General features: G+C 42.3%; 2 protein-coding genes across 7 annotated transcripts in view; one reads left to right on the forward strand and one right to left on the reverse strand.

Annotated features, from left to right (window-relative positions):
* Positions 1 to 2529: 2529 nt before the first annotated feature.
* Positions 2530 to 9511, forward strand: LOC148392838 (acetylcholine receptor subunit alpha-like). The gene is made up of 10 exons (XM_088385957.1): positions 2530 to 2648; positions 5535 to 5677; positions 5880 to 5924; positions 7186 to 7295; positions 7401 to 7596; positions 7703 to 7940; positions 8050 to 8273; positions 8369 to 8483; positions 8565 to 8689; positions 8773 to 9511. The coding sequence occupies exons 1-10, from the start codon at positions 2594 to 2596 to the stop codon at positions 8899 to 8901; spliced, it is 1380 nt and encodes a 459-aa protein (XP_088242083.1). The 5' UTR covers positions 2530 to 2593; the 3' UTR covers positions 8902 to 9511.
* lnpk (lunapark, ER junction formation factor) overlaps positions 6414 to 15326 on the reverse strand; it is a 45064-nt gene continuing 36151 nt past the window's right edge. The window contains exons 1-18 of one of the 6 annotated variants that reach the window (XR_015860632.1): positions 14885 to 15017; positions 13988 to 14032; positions 13871 to 13912; positions 13709 to 13759; positions 13498 to 13634; positions 13368 to 13426; positions 13249 to 13289; positions 13085 to 13168; positions 12956 to 13007; positions 12762 to 12872; positions 12557 to 12667; positions 12375 to 12480; positions 12198 to 12268; positions 11849 to 12019; positions 11498 to 11578; positions 10416 to 10610; positions 9582 to 9650; positions 6414 to 6490 (exon numbers count right to left, since the gene is read on the reverse strand). Coding sequence is in view for 2 of the 6 variants with exons in the window: in XM_088385959.1 (XP_088242085.1) it covers positions 10441 to 10610; positions 11498 to 11578; positions 11849 to 12019; positions 12198 to 12268; positions 12375 to 12480; positions 12557 to 12667; positions 12762 to 12872; positions 12956 to 13007; positions 13085 to 13168; positions 13249 to 13289; positions 13368 to 13426; positions 13498 to 13634; positions 13709 to 13759; positions 13871 to 13912; positions 13988 to 14014 (1314 nt within the window). In the remaining 4 variants the exon portion in view is untranslated. Of the gene's footprint in view, positions 6491 to 9505; positions 9651 to 9832; positions 10611 to 11497; positions 11579 to 11848; positions 12020 to 12197; positions 12269 to 12374; positions 12481 to 12556; positions 12668 to 12761; positions 12873 to 12955; positions 13008 to 13084; positions 13169 to 13248; positions 13290 to 13367; positions 13427 to 13497; positions 13635 to 13708; positions 13760 to 13870; positions 13913 to 13987; positions 14033 to 14357; positions 14563 to 14666; positions 14775 to 14884; positions 15018 to 15326 lie in introns of those variants that run through there. The other 5 variants (XR_015860630.1, XR_015860633.1, XR_015860631.1 and 2 more) reach the window with 5 other exon arrangements.

Here is a 15326-nt window from a genome sequence, read left to right on the forward strand (position 1 = left end):
ATTTATGTTGTTGCCGGGAAGGACGCAGCAACACGAAAACATTGCGAGGAGCTTTGAGGTTTTAGGGCGGTACATTGCTGTGCCCTTAAGTCTTGAAACCCAAACCTTTTTTTGAAAACATAACCTAGGAATCCACCAATAAAAAAACAAGGCTCACAATAAATAATGAAAGGAGCACCCTCTGGTAATTGTACTTGGAAACAGAATTGTATCATTCACTAATAATTTACTCCGCACATTTTCACCAAATGTGCAAAAATACTGTACTTAAAACCTCTCTTTCTTTTCCCCGCCAATTGCTCTTAGTGGAAGCCATTTTTCATCATCTTTTCATCTGCCTCAGTGCTCTCATTTGAGTCATAATTACAAGAATCTGCATTTTGTGTGTAATCTAATTTCATGTACACGGCAGGAGGTTTCTTCCTCCTGTCAACAACGGGGGAATTAAACCCTCGTGATGCACTAAAGCGCTTTTCAAAATCAAATGTTGTCCAGGTCAGAGGACATCATCTGTGTCTGATTATCTTCTTGCTTCCAATCAGCCAGCAGGCGCGTTCCATTAGGCGTGTTTGTCCCATAAAAGGCAGAACTTTACGACAAGTGTCACATCTCGAGAATTTCGTTTGGGTTCTCGGGGCTTTGAGTCATACAATTCCTGGAATTTGGCAAGCCTATTTTGACACTCAAGTCAAAGCTAAGCCATTCTGTCTTGAGCAAGGCAAGCAAAAATCAAGTCAAGTCCTCATTTTTGCTTTGTACACTCGGAAGCTTTGTTGCGTCACCCCCACCCCCCCCACCCCCCCTACACACACACACACCATAATGAAAGTTCCCCTGTCAGCAGAGGAAAGTTAAAATGAACTTCTAGCAGATATGCATCTGCCGTGTCAGAGGGGGCCGCCGCCGCCAAGGAACAAAATGGACTGATATTATCAGCAATATATTACAGATGTATTGAAGGACTAGGAGGAAATATTCTAAGTCACAATGGGGAGAATTAAAATATGCGTTGTGGTATAATCGGTGCGGATATTACAAGTTGGGTGACTCTTGGGGGACTCGAGAAAGGGGATGCGTGGTGTTTCTATTTTAGGAGAGTGCGATGAAAGAGATGTAAAAGGTGCGTTTGGTTACAAAATACACACTCAAGGGTGTTGCTAGTGGTGGGCAGTGATGGTGGTCTTACTATGGGGTGGCTTGATTTGGTTAAGTCCCAAGATTGGTTGTATGGTGTGCTTTTACAGTGCTGCACTGACACCTATCGGCAGTAGTTGGAATGTCGGGAGTTTGCGTTCAAGCTTGTTGGAAAATCAAATCAACCCTTCGAAATTCAGTTTGTTTTCAAAATGTACAGGTTTTAAACACTAAATAAATGACTTTTTTTAAAATATTTTCTACTTTATGCTGAAATTAGGCTTTTTAAAGAGGGTCACTGCATCTTCTATTAAAATGTAAAGTCTTGCAGGAAAAGCAACAATTGACATTTAAAGAAGTGAAGTTGAAAATGGCAAAAATCCACACACTTTGAATTCATATTTGCATTAGAACTAAAATAAATCCCATAAAGTAAGTGGGGTGAAGATAAATGGCTATCATGCATTTTCATCATTTCCACTCACGAGTTGAATTAAATATCAATCCATCTGTCATTTACCCAGTGAGATGAGCCAAATGTTATTTTTAAATGCAGCACATATGGTACGCAAGCAAAGCGGTGACTGGGTGGAACTATTCCGTTGTTCACTTTTCTAACAGTGTGCGCATGAGTGTGTCCACATGCCTTGCATTCTTGCAGTGAGAGCCTTCAGCTGTCCTCCTGTCTGCCTCCGTGTCTGTCTGTCATCCATCACATCATCTGTCTGTGTTGTGTTGCCCAGTCTGTTGTCCATTTGATGCATGCTGCTAAAACACACACAACAGAATGATGACATCACTTGCACTGTAAATAATCACATTGTTGAATTGAACATTCCACCTCTTGTTTGCAATCTTTCAAAATCTTGATTCAAAACCTTAATTGATCATTAAAATAACTCGGACTTGAAAAGCTCATTTGAAAGCCAAGTTTAAAACACCAGTGGAAATAGATAAATATTCTTAGAACCCCCAGATGCCAGGCCAGATAATCAATTTTGGAGTCTTTCCGGATATACCCGAGAATTTTTCCCCCACATTTTTACCTGTCCACATAGAGAACTTGAAATGAATCTTCATCAGCATTTTTTGAAGAATTTTTCAGTTTGTATAAATATTTTTTACTTTGTTTTGTGAGCTATCCTTACTTTGAAACCTTAACCTTGTCTGAAAAGCAGTACTTTGAAACCCTGAATTTCTCTTGAAAATCAACTTTCAAACCTTAACAGTGGTTTGAACCCCAAATTTGAAACTGAGAAGACACGCACACACTCTCCCAGCTGTCTCCAAGCATGCTGTGAGGTGTGCATGCTGTCCCGGCGGGTTTGTGGGGGGTGGACTTCGAAACCAGAGCTGCCTTCCTGTCTTCTCCTGCTGCTGCTGCTGCAGCTTCACTTTAGTCGCCTGGAGGCGAGCGTTTCACCTCCGCTCTTATCTTTGTTTTGTGTCTAACTCTGATATGAAGCTGTCAAACTTTGACACGCTGCTGTTCTGGATCCTCTGCGCAATGGCTGGTGAGTGCACGAATGAGCATGTGAAATGTCAGTCCCATCTCCGAGAGGGGCCTGGATCCATGACAGGCACTTTAAAGGAATCTCATTTGTCATTCAATATTATTTCATTTTTTTAAAGAGCGATAATAGCACTGCATAATGGCATACTATCAAAAGTAACATTCAGGAATGACGTCATTAAAAAGAAATTTAACAGTTTGCACATCAGTATTAACTCACTGCTGGCCCGGACAGTAGAAGTTTATATACAGATAAACAAATAAGATATCACAAGTATTCTGTTGCAGGGAAGTAAAGTAATATCTATTTTTTTTGCAGCAGCAGCAGCAGGTACATAATGACTCAATTTTGTTTACCTACATGTCCTGCTGGACCATTTGTGTTTAAAAATCAGATGGTAAATGCGCCACAGTGATGTTATTCATTAGCCCGTCAATGCAATTTCTCATAATATGTTAGCATTGTGCTAGTGGAATTAAAAACAAATGTGTAATCCTCTTTGTTTTATGTATGTTTTTATTCACAATCAGCTGAACTGTGGCTCGTATAAAAAATTCATCAAGGTACCACTCCTGCTACTAGTCTTCTAAAATTGGTCAGAACCCTCATTTAGATTTACTAGCATGTGTCTCAACAGAGTGGAAGCTGAACCTGTTGTTTTCCGCACAAGTGAGTTCCCCTCGTCATCGTCCTTGAGATTCCCTAAAAGCGACAGCTCCGCATTGTCAGCATTCTCGCCCATGTTCATATTTGAGGCATTTCGTCAGGGCAGGGCAGCAGGTGTCCTCCGCCGCACGCTGATTTACAAGGCGGGAAAAGGCGGACGTTTAGTCACTTTGGACAAGGACGCAGGCGGGACTCGGAAGCTGTAAAAATTCTCACCACTCAAAGTCTCCGTGGAAAATAATAGAGGACGTGCTGTGTTTGACGTCGCTCTCTAATTCTGTTCACAGATATTATTAAAATGTAAAAACGAAGTTAACTACTATTAATGGGAAAACATACCTATATTGTGGAATATTTTGTTTTCAGCAGATCCATTTTTCGATTGATTTAGGGGGTTAATTGGGGTCAAGCATAGGAGGTAGGAAAGGTGAAAAGGTGGGTTTAGCATTAGGCTACTCAGAGGAGGTTTTTAATCAATTCCCAATTTTTACTTCTATGGTTTGCATCTCAGTATTATGTACTCCACGGGTATTATTCAAGTGGCCCAAGCGTTCAAGGCAAGCGTAATTAATGACATCCACATTTTCCGATTCAGCGCGCAGGGCCGGCTGCGTGAAAAATGGACGCCGGGTGTTTCTTGCCACCAACGAGCGGATAAAGACGCCGTAAAAGTTGCTAAATCACCGGACGGCCTTTTTGTTTTATTATCGGCCGGTCGGCCGTGCGCTCCAAACAATATTTACTAGCTGGCCGTTACCAGGGCGTACATCAAATTGCAAGATTCTGCCCGCTTGATTGTTCTCAGGTGACGTTCCCCTTGCAGGCTCTCTTATGTGATCAATAATATTTATGGCCCAATAGTTCATCCTAAACACGTGGTTAACAATCTAAAAGTAATTAATAATCTATTCCGCTATTGTCAATTGCACCCATATTCTATGAGGCCTGTCTGTTGGAAACTATAAAGGTTGTTTTATGCTCCAATAAAATTGCACCGCTGTGTTGTATTATGAGCAACGAGATGGTGTTGACATACTGAGCACATTGCTGCAGCATCGACGCAAAAGATCTTCAGGAGAAAAACTGAACAAAAAGATTCTGTGATATAAACTTAAGCCAATCAGGAGGTTGCTTTTTTTCATCTCAGGTAAACCGAGAGGGGAGGGGTGAGCAGTTACCACACAAAATGGTTTTAGCATAATGCTATTGGCTAGCAACCCAATGGCTATTGTCCTGCACCCAGATAACAATTTCACAACATTTTAAACACCAGGAATAGAAGTGTCAGGAAAACCTCCATGTGCCATTTTACTTGGAATCTGTCCGGAAATGTAAGTGGAGGCCAATTGTTAATTGACAGCTGCAAGTGCAAGATGGGTCACGCCCCCTTTTCTATTTTGGGGGGCGGCCACATCAAAAGACAGAATAACAAGTATCTCCGTCTTTCTGGAAAACATTCAAGAGTAGACAACACAGCAAATGTGTGTGCACCAGCAGCTGATTCCACAAATAACACACACACATTTGTATACACACAAGTTTGCTACTAAACAGCATCATGACCCATTCTTTTGTGTTTTATGGGCAAGGATAGCCACTTACTAAAAAAAATCCCATGAAAAGTTTCCAAAATTGCCCATCTTGAATTACCTTTGGAGCACTTCTGCAAATATACTGAAATCACTGGCAATGAGCCACATGCTGCCTCATCATATGCAGCCTCTTAGTGCTTGCATTAAGTTCTCTTCTCCATCGCCGCGATAACAAAGGCCAGCCGCTTGTTGATCCCAACTGAGTCCATCAGTATGCGCCTGTTTCGGCACGTCTGTCATGATAATTCCCCACTCTTCCTGTATTCCCAGCCGCGGGGGTCTCGGATTGCGGATGGGAAGCTGAGCAAAAGGGGGGGGGGGGGGGGTATTTCGTGGTTTCGGCCTTTGACGGGACTAACATTACTAACATTAGTCAGGGACTTGAACATTAGTCACATCAGGCGCTATAATGTGAGCCCAAAATAACATCTGCGATGACAAGGTGGCATCCATGTTTGAACTCCTCAACTCACTTCAACATTCCGAGATGCCACCAGATGGCCAGCACACAAAATTTGCAATATTGCAGTTTTCATTTGTGTTTTTTATGAGAGAAAATAAATTTGGGTGAAGATATTCAGATTTTCTTTTTTTTGTCGGTCATATCACACTGAGGTTTGTGTCGCAGGTCGGGGGCTGTCCTCGGAGGACGAGACGCGTCTGGTGAATCATTTATTCAACGGCTACAACAAGGTGGTGCGCCCAGTCAACCATTTTAGCGAAGCGGTGGTGGTCACCGTGGGGCTGCAGCTCATCCAGCTCATCGAAGTGGTAAGTAAGCAAGTCACCCCCAAGCTTTAGAAATTGGGAATCAAACTTGTGCAATTATAAGATAAAGTTGTTTTAGATTATTGACTATCTTCCAACTCAATAACCTCAGGACGTGAATTTCATGACATTCTTTGGCTACAAAAGGTCAACGTCAAAATAATGAATACATTACAATGTGAGTATTTCCATTTCTGTCCTTCAGGATGAAGTCAACCAGATTGTGACCAGCAATGTTCGTCTTAGACAAGTAAGCAAGCCCATTCTTTGAAAAATAGTTCTGTTGATTCCAATTATTTTATAGTATTAATTGTTTCACAATATTTACAGAATTGTTTTCACACGACATCACTTTGCTAAATAAATATTTAACCTGTGTCTCTTTCGGTCATGGATGTTGCGCTTAGAGGCAGCAATTAAAATTGAAGAAAAAAAACATTTGATTCTCTATTTCATCCTTGTCATAGTTTCTTTATAGCAAATTACCAGCAAAGGAGAAAATGCAATTTTATTACTGTATCACTGTCCAGGCCATTGACAACTTTGCCATTGCTATAAAAGGAGCTCTTGTTTTGTTTTGTTTTTTTCCCCCAAGTTGGAAGCTAAAAAGATTATTTTGGCAACAAATTGCGATTAAAAATACGAGCCTTAATTTTCTTTCCAACAGTTAATGCCACAATAAAGGACAGACCAACGCTCACACATAGAAAAAAAAGATTTGTTTGACTTACTTTTAGAGGACTTCAGCCTGCGTGCCATTTTCTTTCCAAGTTTCCGCTTGCTTCGTTTAAGATGTGCATGTACACGATATATAATCTACAAAAAGGAGGACCAAGTCACAAAGATCTACTCACTACAAAAAAAAACACGTTTGCAAAATGTAAATATACATTATAAATCATAAACTGACGTTGCACAACAAACTAACTGCAGGTGTAGTTGGCAAAGTTTCCCCATCAAACTTTTTCTTCTAATCAGCTGCTGCAATGATCCAATCAAGCGGGCTCGTTCACGAACAGCCTGCGTGCACACTATGCTGCGTGCATTTACACAAATTGGCCAATAGGTGTCACAATATCTCATTTTAATCAGTAGTTCAAAGCAAATTATATTGGGTTTTTTTTTCATTAACAGATTGGTACCAACAAATTTCTACAAGTTAGTTGTGAAATTTAGGATGCTGATGAATCAGTATAGAACACTATATTGTCTTCAAACGTCACGCTATCGCCATCTCCTGGTCAGTACTGGAAATACTTACTCTTTCCAGACAACAAATGAGAAAATCAAGCTGTATTTCAATGTTGGTATTTATATATTAAAATCAGCACAATTGCTTTTTTTTTAATAATTTTAATAACTGCATTTAAACATCATATCCAATGACAAAAGAGATACGAACAATATTTGAACAGTCAATTTAAATGAAGAATTCCACCATATAACCATGAGTCCATTCATGAAGCTTTTGTGTCACTTTAAGATCAACATCTTTTCACTTTGACATGTAGCAATGGACAGACGTGAACTTGAATTGGAACCCTGACGATTACGGTGGCATCAGGAAGATCCGAATCCCTTCCTTGGACATTTGGAAGCCCGACTTGGTGCTTTACAACAAGTAAACACATTTTGAGAGTTGTATAAGATCAAATACTGAAAAATACAGCAAGGTGAAGCTGATGGGCAATGCTCTGCTGTTTGTCCTTTCTGTCATCTTTCCCAGTGCCGACGGCGATTTTGCCATTATTCACGAGACGAAAGTTTTACTGGAGCACACTGGCAAGATCACGTGGAACCCGCCCGCCATATTCAAGAGCTACTGCGAGATCATCGTCCTCCATTTCCCCTTTGACCTGCAGAACTGCAGCATGAAGCTCGGCACGTGGACGTACGACGGCTTGCTAGTGGTCATCAACCAGGTCAGTTTTCCAATTTCCAAACTGACAGTACTTTAGCATCATTCAGACTAAAACATGCAGCTTTTGCACCAAAAGCTGAATTAAGTGTATTTTGGCACACTTGTAGGAAAGCGATCGTCCTGACCTGAGCAACTTCATGGAGTCTGGAGAGTGGGTTCTAAAGGACTACCGAAGCTGGAAGCACTGGGTCACCTACACGTGCTGTCCTGACAAGCCCTACCTGGACATCACCTACCACTTCTTGATGCTGCGCCTGCCGCTCTACTACATCGTCAACGTCATCGTCCCCTGCATGCTCTTCTCATTCCTCACCGGCCTTGTCTTTTATCTGCCCACTGACTCGGGTGTGTGCAAATGTGACAATACTTAAGAACATGAAGGGTTTGATCAGCAGTTAGATTTAGTTTGTTTGGTGCAAGTCTGCATTGAAGTCGTGGGCATTTTTTTCTCCAGGGGAGAAGATGACGCTGTCCATCTCGGTCCTGCTGTCCCTCACTGTGTTCCTGTTGGTCATCGTGGAGCTCATCCCGTCTACGTCCAGCGCGGTGCCTCTCATCGGGAAGTACATGCTGTTCACCATGGTCTTCGTCATCGCCTCCATCATCATCACCGTCATTGTCATTAACACGCACCACCGCTCGCCCAGCACGCACACCATGCCTCCTTGGATTCGGAAGGTAGGGCGAGGTCATCTGATGTGAGCGCGTTTAGGGTGAAAAGTGCTGTCTGAAGACATCCTCATCATCTTCTGTGCTGCTTTTGCTCCTGCCAGGTTTTCATCGAAACAATCCCAAACATGATGTTCTTCTCCACTATGAAGCGTCCCAGCCAGGAGATTCGGCAGAAGCGATTGTTTCCCACTGACATGGACATCTCCGACATCTCAGGTTAGAATACACTTGAGTAACTGACTGAATGTTGACCATTCCAAGGGGAAGGTGATTTGACACGAAGATTGTGCGGTTCAGGTAACCCCACGCCCACCAACGTCGCCTACCAGTCGCCCATCATCAAGAACCCCGATGTCCGCAGCGCCATCGAAGGCGTCAAATACATCGCAGAGACCATGAAGTCGGACGAGGAGTCCAACAATGTAAGAACAAAAGACCTCCACTAGGCAGGCAAACAGGAAGTATGTATTTTGTATTTTTCACCAAATCTTTGCTATGGTTGCAGGCGTCCGAGGAGTGGAAGTTTGTGGCCATGGTTCTGGATCACATCCTGCTGTGCGTCTTCATGGCCGTATGCATCATCGGCACGCTTGCCGTATTTGCCGGTCGACTCATCGAGCTCAACACGCTGTGAACATCTACCTCCACGTCTCACATCAGAGCGGACATTTTGGATTGATTTGGGGGTTGTGAGAGGTTGAGTCAATGAGGAAGTGTTTTTTTTTTTTTTTTAATACGTTATTTGTCATGTTTTTTTATCAATCATGGTAAAGTCATTGCTGTGTGGGCCAACAAAAAAACAAATCACGGTCCACGAAATGGCCACCGGGATGGAGTTTGCACACCCCAGCACTAACGGCTAACGTCGCGTCTCGCGATCTACGCTGGTCATACTTGAAATGAATTTTGTTGGTTTTGTTATTTTGTTTTGTTTTTAATCCTGTCATATCAAATACATGAGTACTATACATGTTTGCAAATATTCACAAACAATATTATTTACTGTTTGCCATGTGATTGACAGATGCTAACCGGCTACCAATTTGTGTCATACTCTAACAATAAAAAAAGGAATAAATGGATTGTCAATAAGAAAATTGAGGCTGCGTTGTTGCTGAGCATTTTGCCAGCAACGTGATTGATTGTGCGGCCACAATTGATTTGATTTAACTCAGTTTGCCTATGAAGTTCATATTGAGCTCACATATTATTGTTGTTGTTTTTGATATATTTTTTAAATTGTACATGAGCAAGTTGGAAATAAACTTGTAATTACTGTGAAACAATGATTCAAACGATAGCATGCATACTCACATCGTAGCTGAGAAACTTTCATTTTAGCAGCCACAGCGTCTTGAAAATCGGAGAATGGAGCTTTTTAATCTAGCAGAGCAACAAACTTGAGGTCATTTAAATATGAATATTTTTCAAATTCATAACTACTAAGGTCATTCAGCAATAAGTGCATGCAGCTCTAAAATGACTTTAAAGCAGTGATTCCCAACCACTGTGCCACAGTACATCCGTGTGTACTGAAAATTAAAGATAAAAATCACAGGAAGAAATATTTTTGCAATCATCTATATTTACTTACAATGGTAATGAAAAGTTGCACGCGAGCGGGAGTGTAAACAAGGGAATACAAATCCGTTCTATACACAGCTACATGGAAGCCAGAGAGAGAGAGCCTAAAACTAACAGTACCTCATCATCTGCCATGGTCCATAAGGCCGAGCAAATACTAGGAAAGTCAGTGCAAATGCAGTCGAGAAGACATTTGGCAAACACTTCTAAAAATCGACAAGTGGCATTTAAAGTCACCTCTGATGAGTCTTCTTATTATCCTGCTCATTTTCTATTAAAATAAACAGCAGTGCCGACTATTTTAGGAAATAAAGGAATAAATCTTACATTTTGGCGTTGGAACTGCTAAATTAACGCATTGAATATAATCACAAAAATCAAATATTGCAAAACTCATGGGCCGGATTTCCGGTTACTAACATAGGCATGTTTCAGATTCCTGGTCTTAACATTCGCAACCATGTCGATTTGCCTTTAAATAGCAGCTCACACGCAAAGACTGAATAAATAAATACGGGCAGATAAATAATGTGCCGATTAGCTTTTGTTTGTGGTGGCGAATACCTTCAAACAGCTTTTTCCTGCGTAGCTACGACAGATGAGCGGGGACGTCTTGGTATTTCTCTTCCGTGTCCTCCTTTTCCTCTTCCTCTCCCTGAACCTGCTCTTCACACTCCTCTTTGTCACTCTCCTCGACACGGCTCTCGGCCTCCGCCATTTCAGCGGTATCTTGGCCTCCTTCGCCCGTCTCTCGTTCGTCTGAGGAGAAACGCCACGGAGGTCAGCGAGCAGACAGGCAGCGTGAGGTGATGATAGAGGAGCATGCCGAATTGGGAAAAAATTATTGCTCAAAGGATGAAAACTGAAAATGATTTGCTGTTAGACTGCTTGAAAGTGAAGTGTTGGATTTAAGGCAATTATACACATTAGGAATACAATATTTGTATAAATAGTCGGCCTCGGGTATTTAAATAAAAAAAAAAAGTTGATTTTATGGTGACGATTTGGGGCTGTGAATCACTTTATTAGAAGTGTGGCCACGATTTCAGGAAATACAGTATTTCAATCAAAGTGAATCATAAAATATCATTGATGTGTACTTATAGAGTTGACAACCTTTCAGAAAATTCCAATTGCAGGAGGAGGCATGAAATCTTTTTCCAACACAACTTTATGAACTAACTTTTGACTTAACGAGTCCAATAACTGGAGACTTTTTTTTCTGATGAGATCCAACACAAAAACTCCATCCAAGATTCTGAAAATATCATTTCCACACTTCCATCATGCCATTGAAATAAGATGGTGTGCCTAACCAAGTGGCTTGTAGCATAAACACCAAGAAAAAATCCCTTGATCAGAAAAGGTCCCCTCCTGAAAATGATCTGAATGGGTGTCAAACCATCAGGCGCAATTTGTGCACAAAATACACGAATTTGTCATGTGAACTGATCCAATTATGTAATTAAAATGTCTTTTATGACTCAACATAATTGAAGCACGCAGTGAGCCGTGTTATTATTGCCACCATCTGGTTGTTCCCTCACAGATCAAATTAACTGAAGTGATGGCAGATAAGAGGAACAGGAAGGAAGGGAGGGAGGGAGGAAAGGAGGAGGACCACGTGGGGAATGGGGAGGATGGACCTGGACTCTGTCGAGCTTGATTCTGAGGGTTCTGCTGGACGGGGAAACTATGGACCAAACTCCACGGCGCCGGCGCCTTGGCTAGAGGCAAGATCACAGCGTTAAAACGCAGTGCTTGGCAATGTGGGTCAGACGCTCTTGTTATTAAAGCACGCACGACGAGAAGCAAATGGAGGTTAGAAGTTGGAGGGAGGAGAAGACAATGAGGCTGAAGAGTGCGGCAACTTACTACGGATAAAACTTTTTTCGGCAACTACGTTGGTATTTCGTGTTGATGTTGTCACAGTAAGTAAAAACTGCTAAGGCATTTATGCTAATAGGTTAAGGATACACAACTGAGATTGTATTTACCTCCAGAAGGGGGCGCACTGTCCTCCGTGTCAGTGCCCGAGCGTGGTGTCCGTACGGGAGATGGCACTTCGGTGCGCAGCTTCCTCTCGTAGCTGAACTCCGGCAGCCTGGGAGCTTGCGGCCGCGTCTTTCGGGCGGGGTTCAGGAAGTAGCAATAGGCGCAGCGGAAAGCTGGCAAGACCCACGACAAAAACAGCTAACTCACAATAATCAACATCAGGTGAACTCAAACAAACTTAAGCCTTTTTGGACCAGAAAATGTGACTGATGTACAGTGTCAAAATTGCATGTTTTTTTTTTCATTTCCAATGAAAAGTTACACTTTATATGTTTCTTTTGCTGTTCATACCAATGTATTGAAACTCTTCTTTCAGGGCCATGCCATTGTGGGAGAAGCACTGCTGACAGATTAAGGCATATCTGAGGAAGCAGAGCGGAGGATTTGATTCAACGACTAAACAGCACCACCCTGCGGACAATTAGCAGATTGCTGGTGAATATCTATGTCGAGGATTTTTTTTAATACCTGTTCTGCGGTCCATCTCCTACCAGGTACTCAACCACTCGGTCCAAAGCGCCCCTCTCTCTGGGCAGAATGGGTCGCGACAGTGGAGGACCAGGAGGATGCATGCCTGGACATCAATATTTACATCATCCCACTCGGCACATAGTGCTCCATTCTTGGCTTTGACAGTCGTTTTAGCTTACCTACACCTGGTATCGGGGAGGTGGGAGTCCGGGCTACTCCCCCCTGGTAGACAGCAGCAGACAGGGCGACTCTCTCGGGCGGTCCGCCTGGAGCTGAGAGAGGGACATGTTCTGTAGAGAAAGCAAGACGAAGGAAGACACTACCACACGTGTCTAAGTGTCTTCGGACTCCCAGTAACTGAATAGCTGCTTGATGTTCACTCACCCAAAGGTGTGACCCCGGGGCCCGGCGTGGGTCGAACACCTGGCGGGGGAGTCATCACCATGGCGGCGGGTGTGCCCGGAGGTCTTGTCGCCACGCCACGTTGGCGAATGTCTGACAATAATATGAGTTGATGAAAATACTAACTATGGTATATGGTAAGCTTCATATTTGTGCAACAGACGTTAGGTAGGTACCTTGTCCAGGCCTGGGGGTCATCTGAGGTCGCACCGGAGTTGATTCCAGCTCCTAAATAGTAAAAATCAACGGACAAATAAGAACACATGCAAATGTAATGAAAAGGCAAAAAAAAAAGGATCACCCACAGCTTTCTTCTTGGCATCTGGATCAAAGCGTTCGAGAATGACTTTGGCATTTTTGTATGTCTCTGTTTCCATCACTTCTTCTAACTGCAAACACAAAGTTAAAATTTTAAACAGGGACACAATTAAGACAGATGAAGAAATTCTAACTGCTGATAGGAACTTACTATCTTTTTTTTGGTGACCTTTAATTCTTCCAGGATATCACCTGAAAAACAATAAGAGGCCAAAGTATCTCAGAAAAGACAAATAGAATGTAAAATGAACTTTTTATTTGTATACTTACTATTCCTCTCAGTGCGTTTAGAGAAAAGAAAAATCAGCAACTTCCGGATGAACCACACTCTGATGGAGAGACGGACGTTCATAACAAAGCACAAAACGGGCGACAGTTCAGGTCGGTTAAGTTTACTCACAGCACCGGGTATGCAAAGAAAGGCAGCGCCATTGCTAATCTGTAAAGCCACTGCTCAGGCAGGTAGAGGCAGTAGACCACCAAGCAGGTCAGCAGGTAGAAGACTGATGAGTAGAGGAGCAGGCGGCCCACCCACAACTGCACGCGCAAACACACCAATGAGCTCAAAGAAACAACGACTACGTCTAAACTTTAGTCTGCATATAGTGAACCTTTTGGAGTCGCTGGTTTTTGGCTCGAAACTCCTCCAGCTCCTGTATCTCCTACAAGGGGGCGGGGAATAAATTATTTTAAAAGATCTACATGGGTTATTAGATTGTTTGTTGTGACACGTTTCGGGTGTTCATGGAGAGGATGTGAGATGAAAAGCACACCTTGTCCAAGTTCTCCAACTGCTCCACTGTGGTGGGTTTGGTCTGCAAGGAATAATATCGAAACACATCTGTAAAATGATCTTTTCGGTATGTAGTTGCTATTTAGCTAAAACATACCTTCCATCGTGAGATCACCGCCCCCATGGCACGTCTTTTAGCTCACTGTGAAACAGAAGAAGTAGTGTTAAAGTGTGTAATCCTCTTTAAACGAGGCAATACGTACTGCTTGTGTATTTAACCACCACCAATTGCCTCCAGCGTCATTGTAGAAAGAGTTGAGCACAATGGGCTCGATTGTCAAAGGTTGAAGGATGGTAAATGTTGGAATCCTATACTATTACAAAACTATGCACGTGTACTCAACACCCTTTGTAATAATTACATTCAACTACATGCATCTTGATCAGTGATCAATGTAAAGAGATGAAAAGGCACTCAGAACTCAATGTATGCTAAAAGCCTGCAGGCTAGTTAAACAAGTACCCACCATTCTAACTCAGCATTGACGTAAATGCTCGCGAGTTAGCGGCTGGTTAAACGCCAGGATGATGTTTTATATTTATATGGAAACAACGGAGAAAACAAAAAGGCGCAAACTACGCTACAGGACACTTTTGATCAAAACTGTTTGCTCATTTAGCTGATTAGCTTCTCCATAACAATTGTGATGCATACGCAACAACGACGGGATTTAAAATACATTTTGTGAGTAATTAACGTAGTTCTATTCGGTGGTGTTTGGGGCTTTAACTATCATTTGATCAAAGACGGAGTTAAAATGTAAACAGACTTTTACCTTTTTGACAACAGAGCGAACTGACAGAAAGGAGGTTTGGTGGCGCGGGGTGATGACGACAGCGGAAGAGGCGTGAAAAGGACTACAAAATCATTTGCATTGTAGTTTTTCTTTCCAAACGCGTTTTCAACGCTCAGTAACCATCATTGTCAACATTATTTGCATATCTATTGAACAAAAGATTTTTTAATTGATCACGTATTTTATTTATTTATTACCTTGCGCATATGGGTGTTCAGAAGCAAACAATTCAAGTGGAGAAGTGTCGCACGTACTTAATTTATTTCTAACGATAACAATTCTCACCGCTAGCCGGTGCTATTTGACTGTTTCATTGGACCTACGAGCACAAGGGCCGGGCCACGTTGGGCATACGCTGCCTTCAAGATTCGTCATATTTTTAACCAACTGCACGTCATTTCGTTGACTGTATGTCCATACACGTATTTCACACACTAATGGAGGCGTCATAATACACGTTTCATTGTCTTTGGATGTTAAAATTCATAGCAGAACCACCTTCTCCCATAAAATCATAACGGCACGTCCTCCCAGTTATTTTTTGTGTTCAAGTGACACCAGCTTGCCAGTAAATCGTCCGCAAAAGACACTAATTGATGCTACGCGCACGCACGATGGCCCACACGTGCACTGTATGGC

Source organism: Syngnathus floridae, chromosome 9 (genome assembly GCF_059516105.1).
Source record: "Syngnathus floridae isolate MCC-2025c chromosome 9, RoL_Sflo_1.0, whole genome shotgun sequence".
NCBI classification, from domain to species: domain Eukaryota; kingdom Metazoa; phylum Chordata; class Actinopteri; order Syngnathiformes; family Syngnathidae; genus Syngnathus; species Syngnathus floridae.